The sequence below is a fragment of the Mus pahari genome, chromosome X (genome assembly GCF_900095145.1).
Source record: "Mus pahari chromosome X, PAHARI_EIJ_v1.1, whole genome shotgun sequence".
NCBI classification, from domain to species: Eukaryota; Metazoa; Chordata; class Mammalia; order Rodentia; family Muridae; genus Mus; species Mus pahari.
Genome location: NC_034613.1, coordinates 122,318,845 through 122,336,126, shown reverse-complemented (window position 1 = coordinate 122,336,126; position 17,282 = coordinate 122,318,845). Strand labels below are relative to the sequence as shown.

Genomic DNA, 17,282 nt, shown 5'->3' with positions numbered 1-17,282 from the left:
AAATCGCCCTTTCTAACTCTGTGAAGAATTGGGTTTTCCACAAATTTCTAGCATGAATTTCTATTTCCCTCTGCCTTTCACTCTGTTCTTGGTCTTTTATTCTAATCTTGTTATCTTTCTTGCCTCCATTTCAGGTCCTCCACTATCTCTTCTCTCTTCTGTTGCGTTTTTTTTCTCTAAGATTTACTTTCTGCTTCTCCTCCAATGTATTTCATTCTTCTTCCTGACAAGTCTCTTTCTCCTTCTTTCCTTCTGGTGTTTTTCATCTAGGGCACGGTAGTACAGGAAGAGAAGGTGAATAACAAAATAGAGATTGATAGGGGGTCTGTTCTACATCACCCTCATTCAACTGACTCCAAATGGGGATAAGTCCTAGCCTAAAGTACCCACACCTCTTCTCCTTAATGTAAGGTGCATACACTCTCTGTTTATTATCTTTCTTATCTCCAAATTTAGAGTAAAATTATGCTTTCTCAAACTGCCTCTCAGAGATGTGAGGATCAAACTTGATAACTAGTATGAAAAAGTTTTGAAAAGAATTAGAACTCTCTTACTGAGAAGCACTGGGCAAGGTGATGATTATGGATCCATTGCATTGTGCAGAACCATATTAACCAAGGATGGAAGTTCTTAGGGCATTTGAAGAATGTGTTTCTTTTCACTTTGGTTCGATTCTATCAAATAACTTGGTTGACTTTCTACCTTGTTTGAATGTTCTTTGTATCTTAGGAACAGAGAACCTGCTCTTTTATATTCTGTTGGTTTTTATTCTTTCCTTTTCTCTTGCCTTGCGGTAGCAAATGGAACTTCTAGCAGTCAGCTCTCAACACCTAAGTCGAAGCAGTCTCCTATCTCTACACCCACAAGCCCTGGAAGTCTGCGGAAGCACAAGGTATTATGTCTCTTATACCTTACTAAACCCCGTTGGACTTAGTTTCTTAAAAGGCTTGCTAGAAGTATGCTCACCCATTATATTTCAAAAGTACATTAAAGCCAAGGTTCCCCTTTATTGACTCCATTAAGTTGAAGTCCCAAAGAATCCCATCAAGGAACAAGCCAGTTTTATTGATTTCTCTAACCCCTGCTTTCAACAGTTTTCAGTTACATTTTAGCATTTCCCTCTAAATAGTACAACAGTCTCAAATATTCATTTTGAAACAACAATAGAAAGCAAACCAAAAATAATTGCCTCACCATTTCCAACATATAGCAAAGGGGGTGCCAAAGGCAACTTATGTCACTAGGCACCAATCAAGGGTTGTAATATAAATAGAGCAGTGAAAGTTGCACAGAGTTGGGACTGGAGAGATAGCCCAGTCGTCGTGAGCATAGACTGCTCTTCTAGAGGATCTAGGCTCACTTTCCAGCACCCCACCATGTAGCTCACAAACACCTGTTAATTGATACTTTCTCCTAGCCTGCACAGGTACTGCGCACGTATGATGCACACACTCATGCTCAGACACAAGCAAACACTACATTAAAAAAAAACTTCCAATAGGTTAATCTTTTTATTTTTTTTATTTTTTGGTTTTTTTTGAAACAGGGTTTCTCTGTGTAGCCTTGGCTGTCCTGGAACTCACTCTGTAGACCAGGCTGGCCTCGAACTCAGAAATTCGCCTGCCTCTGCCTCCCAAGTGCTGGGATTAAAGGCGTGTGCCACCACGCCCGGCTGGTTAATCTTTTTAGATTTGCTGGACATCATCGAACAAATGGACCCACGTTTCACTGTGCGCAGTCTTCATTACTAGGGAGAGTCTAGCTCAGCCTATGAAGAAAGGAAATAAACATTTCCGCAATGGTCTTGGGAACCATTTTGACCCCTTTGCTAGCCCAAAGAAGTATATCATTAAATCACAGCAATGTAGGGGTTGGGGAGGTTGCTCCATGAGTATTTATTTGCCTGGTGCACAAATACTCTAGATTTAATAAACACTCCAACAAAATCCCTAGGATCAATTTCCAAGCATACTTCTTCCCCAAAATCTCTCCTATGTAGAGAATTTGAGATATAAATTGCTTTAAATTTCTTATACTTTAGATAACTATGAATGTGTTTTTTTTCTGATTATCACACTGGAAAGCAAGTTCCACTAAGATATTTTTGTCTACTAGCCCCAGCAAAGAGCACAGCAATTGGCTATCAAATACCTGAATACATACATAAAAGTAACATTATATCACACAGACTGAACAGGCTGTATTTATGTATTTAGCAACACACACACACACACACACACACCCCTCAGTTTTTAAACTATGTGTGTAATACATTACTCTTGGTCACAGCAGGATGATTTGGACTATGGAAATCAGCAAATAAATCAAGATTATCATTTTACCTACAGAAAGCCAATTGTTAAATACTTAACAGCAGGACTGGAGACATGACTCAGGGGGTAAAGGCACTTGTCACTAAGCACAAAAACTTCAGTTCAATCCCCAGAACCTACATGGTGGAAGGAGAAAAAAAAAGAAAAAAATAACGACACCTGAAAGTTGACCTCTGACCTCCATGTGTGTGCTGTGGTTAGAAAAGTGTACACACACACACACACACACACACACACTCAGACACACAAAATGTTACTTTAAAAAATACCTCATAGCATTTCACTATCTCACATGTCTTGTCTTTATCTTTCTTTACAGCATGTGTTTAGTTTCCTGTTTAATTTGGCTTTTCCTTGCCCTGTTACTGATAATGCCTGTTTCTTTCATTTAATGACTCCTTTTATTTCCGGTATTAATCCTGAGCAGAACCTTCGAATTCTCCTTCCTGAGCTATCAGATTTCAGAATATGCTCTGTGTTACCCAGAGGTTGTGAGATGAATGAAAATGGCGTTTTCGGTTATTTTCTAAGTAGCAAGGTTTGTTAATGTAGACGTTCAACGGTGGAAACATGTTGTCTCTGATGATGCCATTTCCATGGAGATCTTTCTAGACTCCATCACTTCTTAGTGTACCTCCACTCTATGACTTTCTGCAAAGTGTTTCCGGGAAGTGTTCTTTATGCCAGCACTTTCCATCGACCAAGGCAGCTTGGACATGTTCTCTGCATAAGTATATGGTTGAGCCTTTCGGCTGGCATGGATATCCAGTTCATTTAGGTTGAGGACCAATTCTTGGTGAATCATTCCGGTGAGTTTTGGCATTGTCAGATTTGTTTCTCCTGGTTGGGCTTGTAGATACAAGTGACTTTTTTTCCCACTCAGTTCTAAAACAATTTTAGTCACTGAAGAACTGGACAAGCTCATGGGAGGCAGCATTGTCAGAGTTACACTGTTCTCCATGGAGTTCTCAGGATATTGTGTTCTTAAGATTAATTTTTCTTAAGATAGAAACACATGCTAATAAATTATATCATACTTTTCTAGCCAAACTTTAAAATAAAATGTACATTTAGATTTTGATATAACATATTATTTAAGATATCTTTATCACTTAAAACTTACAGAGGAGTTGTAGTAATAATAAAGACTCTGTATTCTTTTTATACACATTTATCACATATTTCTGTTTTGCTCCACTTAACTAGTTTTCTATGCTCTCTTTTTCTATCTGTATGTGGATATAAATACATGTAACCTTTACTTTTTACTATTTCTCTGAGTCATCTGAGATGTAAGTTTCAAGTATAATGCCCTATTATACTGAAACATCCAATATATGTTTCCTAATGGTAAACTGGCTTTCAACCATGGCACAACATTGTGAGGTTTAATCAACAAAGATATAAAACTGTTAAAGTCTGTGTCCAAATTTTATCAATTGCCTCAGTGATATTCTTTTTACCATCCAGGATCTAATCTAGGATGAAGTATTGCATTTTTCTGACTGTGTTCTTTTAGACTTTTTTTTTTATTGTAATCTGGAAGGGTTCCTAAGATTTTATCTTTCAGGACAGTTCATTCTAGAAATGAAGCTGTACATACCATGGCTTTCTATTTACATGGCCAGAAATGGAGACTGAGCTGACTCTTTGGAATAAGCCAAAAGCTGGCTGTGACTTTGGCTCAGTCCTTCCAAATCCCAGGTCTGAGCCTTGCATTTGTCCTTTCACCCTGCCCGATACCTGGGCCATCAAACACACTGGGCAGTGGCCAGAGCAGATCTCATCCGAACTTCTGTCCAAGTGGACCTGAAAGGTTTGAGTCATTGTGGAGACAGGAAGCAGGTGGCCAAGGCAATCACTTTCCTCCTTTGCAATTGGAAAGAATCTTGAAGTCCTAGCATCCCCTTGGTAACTTTTGATGGCTGTGCTGGGCCTCTAAGCTGTAATCAGAGCTTGGCTTCTCTTAGGCAGCTCATGGACAATCCTCTTTAATGCAGCTGCAATGGGGTTAGCCAAAGTCCGCATATTCAAGTGCTGCAATATGGACACACAGCACATCTTAAGGTAGTTAATGAGAACAACATTTCATTTTGTATTTCTATACTGCTTTAACCTTTCACAAGCCACGTTCTTGCTTATCCTTGCAATATCACTGTGAAAAAGAAAAGGCATTTAGATAGCCTCCCCATTTTAGACACGGGGGCAAAAGTTGCAGAGATTAATTACAGCCTCAGTAAGATTTAACAAATATTTACTAAAGATTGCTTTTGGAGATAATACACTGTTTAAAAAAATGTATTAAAATATAGAAACAGAAAAGCTCTTTGTTTTAATTACGATGCTTTTCAGTTTAGTGATTTCACGCGTAATTCTAAACTCGAAGAATATTCTGCAAAATGAAATTAAAAGGAAAATATATCTGACATAGCACCTGAACATATATCTCTCACATCATTTAGATCCACACTTTTTTTTCTATTTGCAGATTTTTTTTGGTCCTCCTAACAGTGGTCAGAAAGACAGTTTGATGAGTAAAGATGGGTTCTGACCCTGACATCACAGGCACAATTAGCTTGAATAAGAATGGCTTTGGATAATATAAGCAGGAGCACAGAATAGGTTGGGAAGACCTTTGATGGAGACCCAAGGAAGGTGGGAGCTAGCAAAGACTTCACAGACGTGCTCTTTAACTGGGGGGTCTTGAAGGTCTGATAAGCTTTGAAAAGGCTGGTGAGGCAAGCAGGTGAACAAGCTTTAACTCATCAGCAATAGCAGTGTTATACTACCAAGAAAGTGCAGGGTGTGTTTGGAAAAAAAACAGCAAGAAGCTAGGTTTCTCCAATGTCCTTCCTAAATTCTTTTGGACTATAAGCATCTTGGACCAAAGACTAACTTTTTGTTTTCTCTAATGCAGTAGTATTGCCAGCACAGCTGTATTTGTTACAAACATTTTGTTCTGGAGGGCTCCAAGGGACTAAGCAAATGAATTTCAGGTGCAAATTATTTGTATTGTTAAGCAATATGTGTGTTTCTGTGTTTCTACATATCAACCAACAAAAAGAGAATGCTGAGGTAATTACTTTTCCTGAAGATTGTTCTCTTACACCCCCTCAGGCTTTAAATATGAAATGAATTCATAGAGGTATAGAAGCAGTCCATACCTTGCTCTATTCCTAGAGATTCCTTCCATAGCCAGAATCTTTTTTTTTCAATTTTTTATTAGATATCTTCTTCATTTATATTTTAAATGCTATCCCAGAAGTCCCCTATACCCTCCCCTCTCTCTGCTCCCCTACCCACCCACTCCCACTTCTTGGCCCTGGCCTTCCCCTGTGCTGGGTCATATAAAGTTTGCAAGACCAAGGGGCCTCTCTTCCCAATGATGGCCGACTAGGCCATCTTCTGTTACATATACAGCTAAAGACACGAGCTCTGGGGCTACTGGTTAGTTCATATTGTTCCACCTATAGGGTTGCAGACCCCTTCATCTCCTTGTGTTCTTTCTCTAGCTCCTCCATTGGGTGCCCTGTGTTCCATCCAATAGCTGACTGTGAGCATCCACTTCTGTGTTTTCCAGGCACTGGCATAGCCTCACAAGAGGCCGCTATATCAGGGTCCTTTCAGCAAAATGTTGCTGGCGTGTACAATAGTGTCTGGGTTTGGTGGCTGATGATGGGACGGACCATAGCCAGAATCTTTAAGTCACAGCAATTACAAGAAAGGCTCTCCCAAATCTATCCATAGACCTCCTCTCATTTCTTATGAGGGAAAGTCTACAACAATAATCTAATTTAATTACATCTACCAATTATGGTTATATCAACATTTAAAAATAAGATAAAAATAAATTTAAAACAAAACCAACAACAAAATTATATACTGGACAATATGCATTTTACACAAAACAAAGAATTGGATACTCAACAAAAGAGGCAAGACAAAAAACGGTGAGGTGCCTGATATAATTCCTATGTAACCCAGCACTTGGGCGGCAGAGGCAGGCGAATTTCTGAGTTCGAGGCCAGCCTGGTCTACAGAGTGAGTTCTAGGACAGCCAGGGCTACACAGAGAAACCCTGTCTCAAAAAAAAAAATCCTACTTACTAGCAATTACTTTAAATATTAGTAGATGCAGTGCTCAAAAGTTGTGATTGGCAGAATAGGTTTTTTTTTTAAAAAAAAAAAATCATGACCTATCCTTATGCTGTCTAAAGCAGAAGCAATATAGACCAAAAGGCATAAATATATTGAACGTAAAAGCACATGAAATAGGAAGATAGAGATCAAAGATACAAAATAGCAGATAAGTCAGATGGACAAGTATATAGATATAATATACAAATTAATCTGCAGCTAAAGTTATGATGGCTATACACATATTAGATAAAATTGAACTTAAAGCATATTTGCTACCAGGAAAAAGTAAAAATATTCCCCAAGGGGAATGGGTCAATGTGCCCAGAAAATATATTTATCAATATGTGTATGCCACTTAAGAACATTACACCAGTATACATGAAACAAACTGATGGGATTAAGACAGGTAATTCAACCATATTAGCTGAGAATTTCAATGCCTTAAATTGAATAATGAATATAATCATGAGATAGAAGGCCAATAAGTAAACTTGGTGGGGTCTTCATATGAGCTACAAAATCTTTAACTGTCTGTCCTTCTAGTTCTAACATCTTATAAACTATGAGCTCAGTAACTGCATTTTGTTTTCTTCAGTCTTATGAAAAGACAAGACATGGATACTGCAAGTTAGTGACCTGTGTGGGTGTTTCTCAGAAAATCCATAAAGATCTCAAATAAAGACAATTGGAGACTTTCTGAGCCTCAACATTCACCTCTACAGTGACTTTATTGCTATCTTAATACAATCCAGATTAATACCAACTTTATTTAAATTCTGTCTAAAATTTTTTGCTACAGGGTAGCACTGTTTCTTTTCCCCTCCTTTGGCCTCTTATAAACATACAAATTATGTCTTTTTAAACAAAATGTCCATCAACACATTTTTGTAATTACCAGATCATACAGTTGTCTTTTGAAATAAACCAGATACAGAAAGAGAACTATCCCATGATCTCACTTATGTGTGGAAATTTTTTTTAAAGGAAAAATTCAAATATCTAGAGATGGAGAACAGAACAGGGGTTACTAGTGGGACTAGAGGATTGGAGGAAATGGGGTGTGCATATCATGGATACAGTATAACAGACAAGCTCATAAACTTAGTATTTAAGCTTTGTGAACCAATCTACAAATCTAATCTACAAAGTGACTGAATTTAATAAAAGCATTAGGAAGGAAGTAGATTTAGTTGTTCTCCTACAGGAAAAGAACAATGTTAATCCAAAGATGCTATTTACTTCTCTGCAGTAACTATTTTTGTTATCTATATGTATCTGATAACCTCATGTTGTAAACTTAAATTATATACAATAAAGTATAAATATATTTTTTCAGTCAGTATAAAAGAAAATAATTTCAAAAGCTAGTCTATCCAGCTCTGGAATGTATTGACATGTTTACTCTAATGATTTTTTTTATCAATATGGGTCTGAATTATTATCATAGCTCTTTGAGAGACTGCTCTTTAGTATTTGCTGTAGACAAGTATGCCAGTTGTGAACACTAATCAAAAGGATTTGTTTGAGTTATGTAAGTGTTTTCAGTAACACTTTGCTGTTATTTGTCTGTGAATGTTGGGTCATTATTTCAATAGTCTATTAGTCAGTTGACAACTATAGCCTACCCTTTACTTACTGCTTGCACAGGGTCCTAAAATCATCTGGGACTGAAAGACTAGGAGCATCCCAGGTTTTAACTGAGCATAGACTCAGTCATCAGTATGTAGCCAATCACTCGGATTTCCAGGAATATATGTTAGAGAGTTTCAGAGTTTCCCATAGATAGAGGTTTATTACAGAGTATACAAACTCAGTCATCAATATGTAGCTGGCCACTAGGGTTCCCAGGAATAAATGTTAGAGAGATTCAAAGCTTCCATGGACAGCTAATTTTATATCTTTTCCTTATAGGATTTTTAGATATTTTATTTGCTCCAAGTTTTTTCTTTGTTCTCTCTCTCTCTCTCTCTCTCTCTCTCTCTCTCTCTCTCTCTCTCTCTTTCTCTCTCTCTCTTCTCAGGTAGATGTTACCTTTTAGGGGAAGCTGAGTAAAGAGTATATTGGTATAATACAGGGGTACCTCTTGACACACTTTTAAAGTTCCTTTTGAATGAATTAATTATTTTAAAAATAAAATTAGAAAAACACTATTTCAAACCATTTCAAAGCTCAAGGTACCAAGTAAAGGAAAGTTAACTTTGTCTCTTTTCTTATAGGACCTGTACCTGCCGCTGTCATTGGATGACTCTGATTCACTTGGCGATTCCATGTGAAAGATGATAGGCTAAATCAAAGCCTATTATTGCAGCAGAATACTTTCGCTCAAGTGACCAACAAGGCTATTGGTGCTTAAACATTTTTGTTGTTGTTGCTTTTCAAAATACTCTGTAGTATGTAGGGTTTATTTTCTTGTGACTTCTCTTCTGGGCCACTAATTCACATTTACCAATAAGAGATAGATTGATAACCATCCTTTTGAGTGACTTTTCCAGAACCGCAAAATGTGCTACTCCATGACCTTTCTACTGAATGCTTAGGGGTCTTTGTATTTTCCCCACTGAATTTGTTCAGAAACTAGTCTTCCTTCTGTGGAAGGCTGTTTACATACACATCACTTAAAATGTTTATGTGTGGGGAAAACTTTCATATGCAGATCTAAAAGTGGAAAAACCTAAGTGTCCCTTGCCTCTGTATCTTCAGAATGCTAGAGGATCTCAGGAGAGTGGCAAGTCAGATCCTTGGCCTCACTCTTTGCTCTTAATTGAGCCCCCAGTGTATTGTCTAGCATTCATCCTGGCTGTTGAGATGAAGAAACACCAGCGACTTTTAATGTGACACCATGTGCTTAGGGCTTGTGGTATAGGGCTATCTGAGAGATGAGGTAGAATATAGGGGAAAAACTGCCCAAATTTCAGTAGGATTTGTATAAAGCACAGTGGATTCCTGGTCAACCCCTCTACTGGGGAAATTTGGAATCAATCAACAATTGATTAGTTTGGGGTACATGATGTCACATACATGATCCCTCCAGGAGGCTTTGTAATGTACAAGTTAGTACACAAACGGTATGGTATCCATCTAGCTCTGTTCTATTGAATGCCTTGTAAACAACCAACACTACAAACACTGTGAGAATTTGTTTTCAGGTCTGACTCCTTTTGGTCGCTTTTTATAGCAAGAAACCATATCCTTTTTTATAAAAACTCAACTCTGTACTTCAGGAGCAAAACTCTTCAGGCTCCTTTTTTATAAGCTGGTGATTTTTTCCTTTGTCTAAAAAACACAAGTAGAAAATTGACCAAAAAAAATGCAGAAGAATACTGTAGTTTAGAAATCACGCTCTCACTGCCAAACAGACAGCTCCAGGAGAAAACACAATGACTAGAGGCCAATTCAATAGAATCAGGTTTTTGATACCTTTTTAACAGTTACACTTACAGTAATAATTTCAATGTGGACCAGACATTCTAGTTATATTTTAAATGAAATGTTATGGCATATTTTAAGTAACTCTTTTTTATCTATAATCCTAATATTTCATACTTAAGATGCAGAAACCTTTCACTTGACTTTAACATTCGGAAAGAATTCTCTTTATTACGGATTGATCACTTGAAATAACTCTGTCTTTGAGGTACAGGTTTATAACATTGCTTTTTCTCTGTATTCATAGCCCATAATAGCCAAGACAACTAAAGTTAGGTGAAAGCCATGCATGCCATTCTGTGTTTGATTTGAATAGATAGGAAGATTTCCTTTACTTCTTTGTAATTGTTCAGATAGTTTGAAAAATGCAGCATTCAAAGCCAACATGTTGTTTGGCTGCTGAATGACATGCAGTTGTCCCTTCATTCTAAGTAGAATGAGTGTGGGGTTCATTTGTGTGTGTGTGTGTGTGTGTGTGTGTGCGCGCGCGCGCACGTGCGTGCGCACACACATGCATAGGCTGCTTCATAATTAGCAAATACTGCACAAGACAACTCAACATGAATTGATGACAACTTGGTGGCATTGCTTACATGCGGGGGGAAGTAGGATGGCAGGGGTACCTAGAGCCCCCTTGATAAATTTCAGATGTCCTTAATTATGAGATTCCAAGAGACATTTTTGGTTTTGGTTCAGGAGAAGGGGGATGATGAGAGCTCTGGTTTCTGCTTAAACTGCTCACTGAAGAACCCAAAATGATGAGGTTTTGCTCTTCCCCCGTCTTTATTGGTATACCCACATGAAATGATTAAGAAACCCATTTTAATCAGCCCCGATTCTTTTTTTTTTTTTTTTAGAAGCTCAGTGATTTCTTAGTGCCTCCCAGAACATTTGAGTTAATTAGGGAAAATTGGTTATTTGGGATGGATAGAAATTGTGGTAGGAGGTCTATTTTTAATCTCTGGGCCAGATCCTCCAGCACACTCTATGTTGGTCTTTGAGCAAATCCTATGTTGTCCCAAGTATTCATTTAAGATGAGACATGGAGATTCTACTGAAAGAGTAGGAACAAAGAAATTTCAAAGTCCCTATGCCCAGGCTTCTTGGTAGTCCTCTGAGCATTTTTCTACTTGTAGCATAATATTAGAGCATACTATGGGCATATCTTCTTTAGAATATTCTTAGAAAAGACATTCTTCTATAACAACAGTGTCTTTCTGTCTTTCTTTGTGCTAACTACAATAAACCTTTATCAAACACTTTTACTTTATAGACAGGCACAGATACTTTTTTTAAATTGCTACTTTGTGTGGCAAGGGTTGGTAAAATTGAAAACTCAAGTCTCCAATAATTTAATTTTAAATTGGCTCAACTTCAAGTAATTTTTTTCAGAACTAAGCTCCTACATCCCCCATATTCTTTCTCAGTTTTTCCTAATCCACTTTTACCACTTTAGTCCCATCAAATTCAGTGTGCATGGTCAGCAAGCATTTGCCACCACTTTCCATAACACCCCCTCTTTCTCCCTGTGTGTTTCTCTCTCTCTCTCTCTCTCTCTCTCTCTCTCTCTCTCTCTCTCTCTCTCACACACACACACACACACACACAGAATATGTTGCTTGTTCCTACCTCCTGACTGTTCTTCCCCACAGAAATAGAAATAGGGACAAAAAAAGGGAAATGTATATATAGGGGCTGGGTTGAACAACTAACTTCGTAAGTAGTGCTAAGTAGAATTAAAGTGAGAGAAAAGCTTCTTTTCTCATAATTGTTTTGGAAAGGATAGCCATTAGCATGACTGCTTTGTGTCCTTGTGGACTTTAGTATTAGCCTAGACTGAATTATAGCATTTTCTAGCTGGAAGGAGGATTAAGATCGCATCATCTGCTCCCAATTTTTCATTTTCTTAAGGCCAGGAAACAGACAAAGACATAAAGTGATTTCCCCCTAAGGTCACACAGCTGCCCATTGGCAGTGCTGGGATTAGAACCTACACATCTTGGCTCTTATTCCAGGTTTTTGGTTTGTTTTTTTTTTTTGTTTGTTTGTTTTTTTGGTTTTGGTTTTTTTTTCCAACTAGAGAGTATTGTCCTGTGTGAGGCTCCTGCAAATTCTTTCCCAGGGTCATGTTGCACCCTGGATCCACATGCTAGTTTGTTGGTCTCAGCAAGAAATCCACACAGCAATATAATCTGGCCCTTCCTCCTTACTTTCACATTACTTCATCCACATGGCCTGCAGACAGTTCCAAGGAGAGGGAGGCATTGAGATGTTGAGCACCAGAGGGTTGGTGCCCTACCTTGAGGAATCTTCCAAATAGCCCGATGAATTCCACTCTGTTCATGAAGAATGGAAAATGACTACTTTGTCCCTTATCAGCTTCCTTCAATGTCTTGTCACACGCATTCCTCCCATGATAGGGGAGTGATTTCCAGAGCAGAGAAAATAAGAAGTGATTAACAGAGCAATAGCTTTGTTTATTCTGACTTTCTAAGATGACTTCTTTTATCATTTAAAAAAATTAGTCCAACTATCTTTTCTACTAATAACAATTTCCTTTAAAATATGGCAGTGAGCCAAGCCAGGGAAAGATAATCTACGCTCTCGTAGCCATGCTCCCTGGTGCAAACAATTTTCAGGTATAAACAAATGTTTTTTGTCACAAAATTGTGCCCTGGCTGACACTGAATAGTTGTATCTGTACCAAAAATAGCATACAGTGACCTTACACATTATATTCTCTCTCTCTCTCTCTCTCTCTCTCTCTCTCTCTCTCTCTCTCTCTCTCTCTCTGTGTGTGTGTGTGTGTGTGTGTGTGTGTGTAGCCTGTTTCTGTGCTTTCCATGGCAGAAGTTAGGGCAACATGATCTGTATGTGTAGGTTTCTTTGCAGCAAGGCTCTCCAGGAACTAATGAATACTAACTGAATTTTAGAAGATCTCTTACTAAATTTACCCAAGTTCAGGAACTTCTCTATCTTTTCTGCCCTCCATCTGGGAGTGACCAAGAAATCCTAAAGTGGGTAGGTAGCTTCTATGTCCTAGAATCGTCAAGCCTAAGTTGAAGGCAAGTGACTCAATGCTTGATTTACATAAACTTGTGTTTCCATGCCCAGTCTCTCTACATAGAGATTTCCCCATTTCTTCTTATATTTGACTCCAAATGGATTTTTCCTTTAGAAAACAGAGAAGGAAATAAGCCCTATCTCCTTAGAATGGGAGCAGTCAAACATCCATGGGTCCCCAATAAGCTTCTGTGATGGCGAGAATGTTGCAGGAGATGAGACTGCCTTGGGAACAGTTGTATCAAGAGACTTCTCTAGTAGAAACCCGATGACAGCATAGCTTTACGGACTTCCTTCATGGTCTAGTTTGCTATGGAAATAGAAAGCATAGGCTCTTTCTCTTTTCTTTCTTTTTTTCTTTTTGAAACAATGCTTGGATCCTGTTCTTGGGCACATGGGGCCATTTGGACCCATACCTAGGCCTCGGTTATATATTGCCTTCACTATAGTAAGACGTTTAGGCTTCTAGGCTCAAACTGGTTTTCTAAACAGAGCAGGGGCATTTTGGAGCTCATATGGGTGCACAGGAAGGCCTATGTCCTATGATTTAGATCTGGAACCATGAAATGGTAAAGGCTGTGTAGTGACCTAGCCATTTAGAATATATCAGCGGTAATCAGGAGCTTAGAAGCTCATGCTTCTGCCTCTGCTCTACAAAAACCACATGTGTAGTGCCAATCACTGTTCTGTGAATCATGCAGGCTTTCCTCATCTTTCAAACATGGCCACCTGGAGTAAGAATAGGTCACTGACTTTTCCTGCTTTCCTTTTGATTAGAGAGGCCTCTATCTCCCTTGGATGCACAAATGAAGTTTCATTAGCCATCACACCAAAAGGCTTCTTATTGTTGACTTGTATGCCCCCTCTTTAAGGATTTATGTGGAGCTCATGTTTTGGCCAAACTGGTGTGAGATTGGCTATCATTGGGAAGTAAAGTATTTCTTAAGTTTACTGGGGTCGAAATCTTCTGAAATTAGAAGTGATTTTTTTTTCTATCTGGCATACCTAGGGAAGTAGAGAATTCTCAATTGAAAGTAAGGCACTTTCCTACTTGGGTTACACGAGCAGATGAGTTGAAAAAGGTCAAAGAGAAGAGAGAAGTCAGAAGACAAAGTCTTGTAAACTAAAACAAAAACCAGAAGGCTTCAGAATGTCTCAATTCTGGGCAAGAATTCAAGGCAATAAATGGCTTTTTGTCATTCCACTTCCTGTTTTCTTTCTCTATTTAGATGCCTATATTTGTTCTCAGTTATCAGTCTCTCATTGCGAAGCAAAAACATCCATTCTTTGACTTGTGAGGTACTTCCTCCTCTTTTGGAATCCTTTGCTTCTTCCCACCTCACCACTGGATATAAGCCTCTTCATAGTCTGCAACTTTTGCCTTGGGATTGAAGAGAAATTAGTTTCCGTTGCAAAAATTCCTGGTTCTACCCCTGTTCCGTCACAAGCAGGTCGGTAGAAAACAACCTGATTCTGACCCTCTTTTCTTTCCTGCTTTAGTCTCTTCAAGCACTGTCCTTACAGCTCATGAATGTTTAGGTCTTTACCTTCTAAGCAAGCACTGTTCAGAACACCTTGTGCTTCTTTTTCTGTCTGCCATTTTGTGAACAGTGTAATGTGCTCAGATAAATAATCAGCTGAACAGGAAAAGAGTCTACCCATCTATTCAAATTGGCAAACTATTGTTTAGTTTGTTTCATTAAATTTGCTCATAGCTTTGAAAAGCTGCGATGTAATGTCATGAGAGACCACAGGTAATTGTTCCTGTCATTTGGTTGGGCTTAGTGGAGATGGGGAGCAGGAACAATTTGTTTAAACTTTTAAGCTCTCTGTTATAACATTATGATCTCTGTCGGCCACCTGTTGAACTGTTCAAGCTAAACTAGTGGGCAATTAAAGTTAATTTAAGTCAAAAAAATATCTAACAAATCCAGGCTACAGAAAAAAAAACTTAGTTAAATGTATTTGTCCTTCCAATACTAGATTTACCTAAACATTTTCCTTTTAACACCAACTGTTCACGACCCAGGACTGCCTGTCCAGGTATCAGTAATGAGCAGGCTTAAGTCTGCTAATTAATTCAACAGAGTTCAGAACCCTTGGGGATGTCAATGTCACTGCTTGGCAATACCATATGCATTGTCCATTTTTCCAGTGACTTTTCTTTCTAAGTTCTCTTAAAGAGGTTTGAGAAAGTAAGAAGTTAAGTTAACATATATCCAATGTTTGGTAATGTACTATATTGCAACATTATGTCAACAACCCCTTATGACTTGTACCCAGCTAATGCATGGTTTGAGAGTGGATTTTGCATTTTTCATGTGCAGTAAATGATTTAAAAATGTTTTGGTCACCTTTTTGTGCCATTAAACTTGTACAGAAAATGCTTTTATGGCCATTTTCAATGGGAGAAAGTTAAAAATGGAAACAGCCCACCCTTTCTGCCCTATAGCTGTAGTTAGCATTGAGTACGTGTAGAAATATGGCTGTAATTGGTGGTTGTAGTGTTATAGTTATTAGCTTGCCAGTGATTACCTTTGGAGAGTAAATGCATGGTCTTGTACATCACATTTCTTAAATAACTCATTTTAACCTCTGAAAAGAATATATTATTCCATGTGGCCCTCTTCCCTCCCTCCATTCCCTGCTCCCAGATATCTTACCATTAACTGTAAATACCTGATTTAGGGGCCAAGCGTTTCTGCCAAGTAAAGTCAGTAAGGAGCAAATAACCCAAAAGGGGTGTGTGTGAAGAGAATTTTACAACAATTTCTCAGAAATTGTTGACCCTTTCTCAAGGAATGGCATGGTTATCAAAAACTCAGCTGTCTTTTACATAAAAAATCAGAGGCAAATTGGGAGTGTCTTTGGCTGCCAGATTACAGAATTGAATAATTCTTAGAATCATACAACCCAAGGATGTCCCTGATCCCTGCATTAGTTGTGAGGCATTTGGAGACATCAGAGATTTGTTGACTAATATTTATTGGGAAAAAAAGAAAAGCAAAACAGATGCGCAACAGATTCTCAGGGGTTTTAGCTAGGCCCCAGTCAACAAAGGCAAGGATGTGGGTTTAGATGCATTGTTATCTGTTTCCCAGGCAATGCTTAGCACACTCTTAGACTTTGAGTGATACAAAGGCAGTGTTTCAACAAGGCACTCTCTCCTTTGGTTTGCTCTTCTCTCTTGGACTGGTATGTTTGGCAAGGCCCATGTAAACTGGTTAGAGCAGGCCCTTTATATCTCCTGTGACCATTAATCTCCCCCACCATAATTAGATGAGGGCTGTTTGGTTTGAGGACTTCAAGGATGTCTAGAGAAGTTCCCCCATGTGTGTGAGGTGTTGTGAACTGTGAACACTGTACATCTTCAGTGTTCAATACTGGGCAGCCAAAGAGCTGCTCTTGCAATCTTTTTTTGGCTCTCAAGCTCTGTTCTCCATCGAATTCTCATTTCTGTGTACATTTGCAAGATGTGTGTAATGTCATTTTCCAAAAATAAAATTTGATTTCAATATTTCTGGCTGACATTCTCATTTTTTCAATCACTGGACCAATGATCATATAACCACGAAATATCCGAGCTGGCAGGAAAGTTAGACATTAGATTGTCTAACCCCTTAATTTTATAGATGAGGAAGCTGAGAATCAATGTATGATGGAAATACCATAATTAACAGCACTCCATGTCTGCAGCATATAAGATCTTGGATCGCTTTCCATAGTTGAGCAGGAATCAAACCTCTTTTTGTGTAAGAAAATATTTTGGCTAACGTAAGTCTGTGACACCAAATAAGAGGCAATATCTGTTGCTGTGCTTTTCAGAAGGTGTAGAAAGAATTTTCATATTTCTTGAAAATATGTTTAAATACTGTTCATCAGGACGTTAGTGGTGCAACCACTCTGGAAGAAGGGACCCATAGATGTTAAATTCATGAATATCAGATTTATCCTTGGCCATAATGACTAACTTCTCACATCAGACATGAGGCTTTGGACAAACAAGGTGGATGAAAGTCTGGAAGAAAACAGCACACAGAAAAGAGGCTGAGATCTTAGGACCACTTTGACCCACACAATTCTGTAAGGGCTAGCCTTACATTGCACACCTAACCATTGTTGAAGAGGCCTCCCTAAGGCACTCTCCAGGTCTGAGAGGGTTAGGAACTCCTCCCCCATACAATATTCAACGAGTCCCACTAGCATCAGACTGGTGGAGACAAAGTAGATCAAGATGGAACTTCTTGATATTCCTAATTCAAATAAAAGTTAGATGTAGATGTATTGGGTCTCTTTAAATTTAAAAAAAAATCCCTTAAAA

General features: G+C 38.4%; 1 protein-coding gene across 5 annotated transcripts in view; it reads left to right on the top strand.

Annotated features, from left to right (window-relative positions):
• Dcx (doublecortin) overlaps positions 1-16,478 on the top strand; it is a 77,730-nt gene extending 61,252 nt beyond the window's left edge. For 3 of the 5 annotated variants that reach the window (XM_029534063.1, XM_021187550.2, XM_021187551.2), the window contains exons 6-7: positions 798-895; positions 8,689-16,478. In XM_029534063.1, the coding sequence (XP_029389923.1) occupies positions 798-895; positions 8,689-8,745 (155 nt within the window). In that variant the 3' untranslated portion in view covers positions 8,746-16,478. The remainder of the gene's footprint in view (positions 1-797; positions 896-8,688) is intronic. The other 2 variants (XM_021187553.2, XM_021187552.2) reach the window with 1 other exon arrangement.
• The last annotated feature ends 804 nt before the right edge of the window (positions 16,479-17,282 follow it).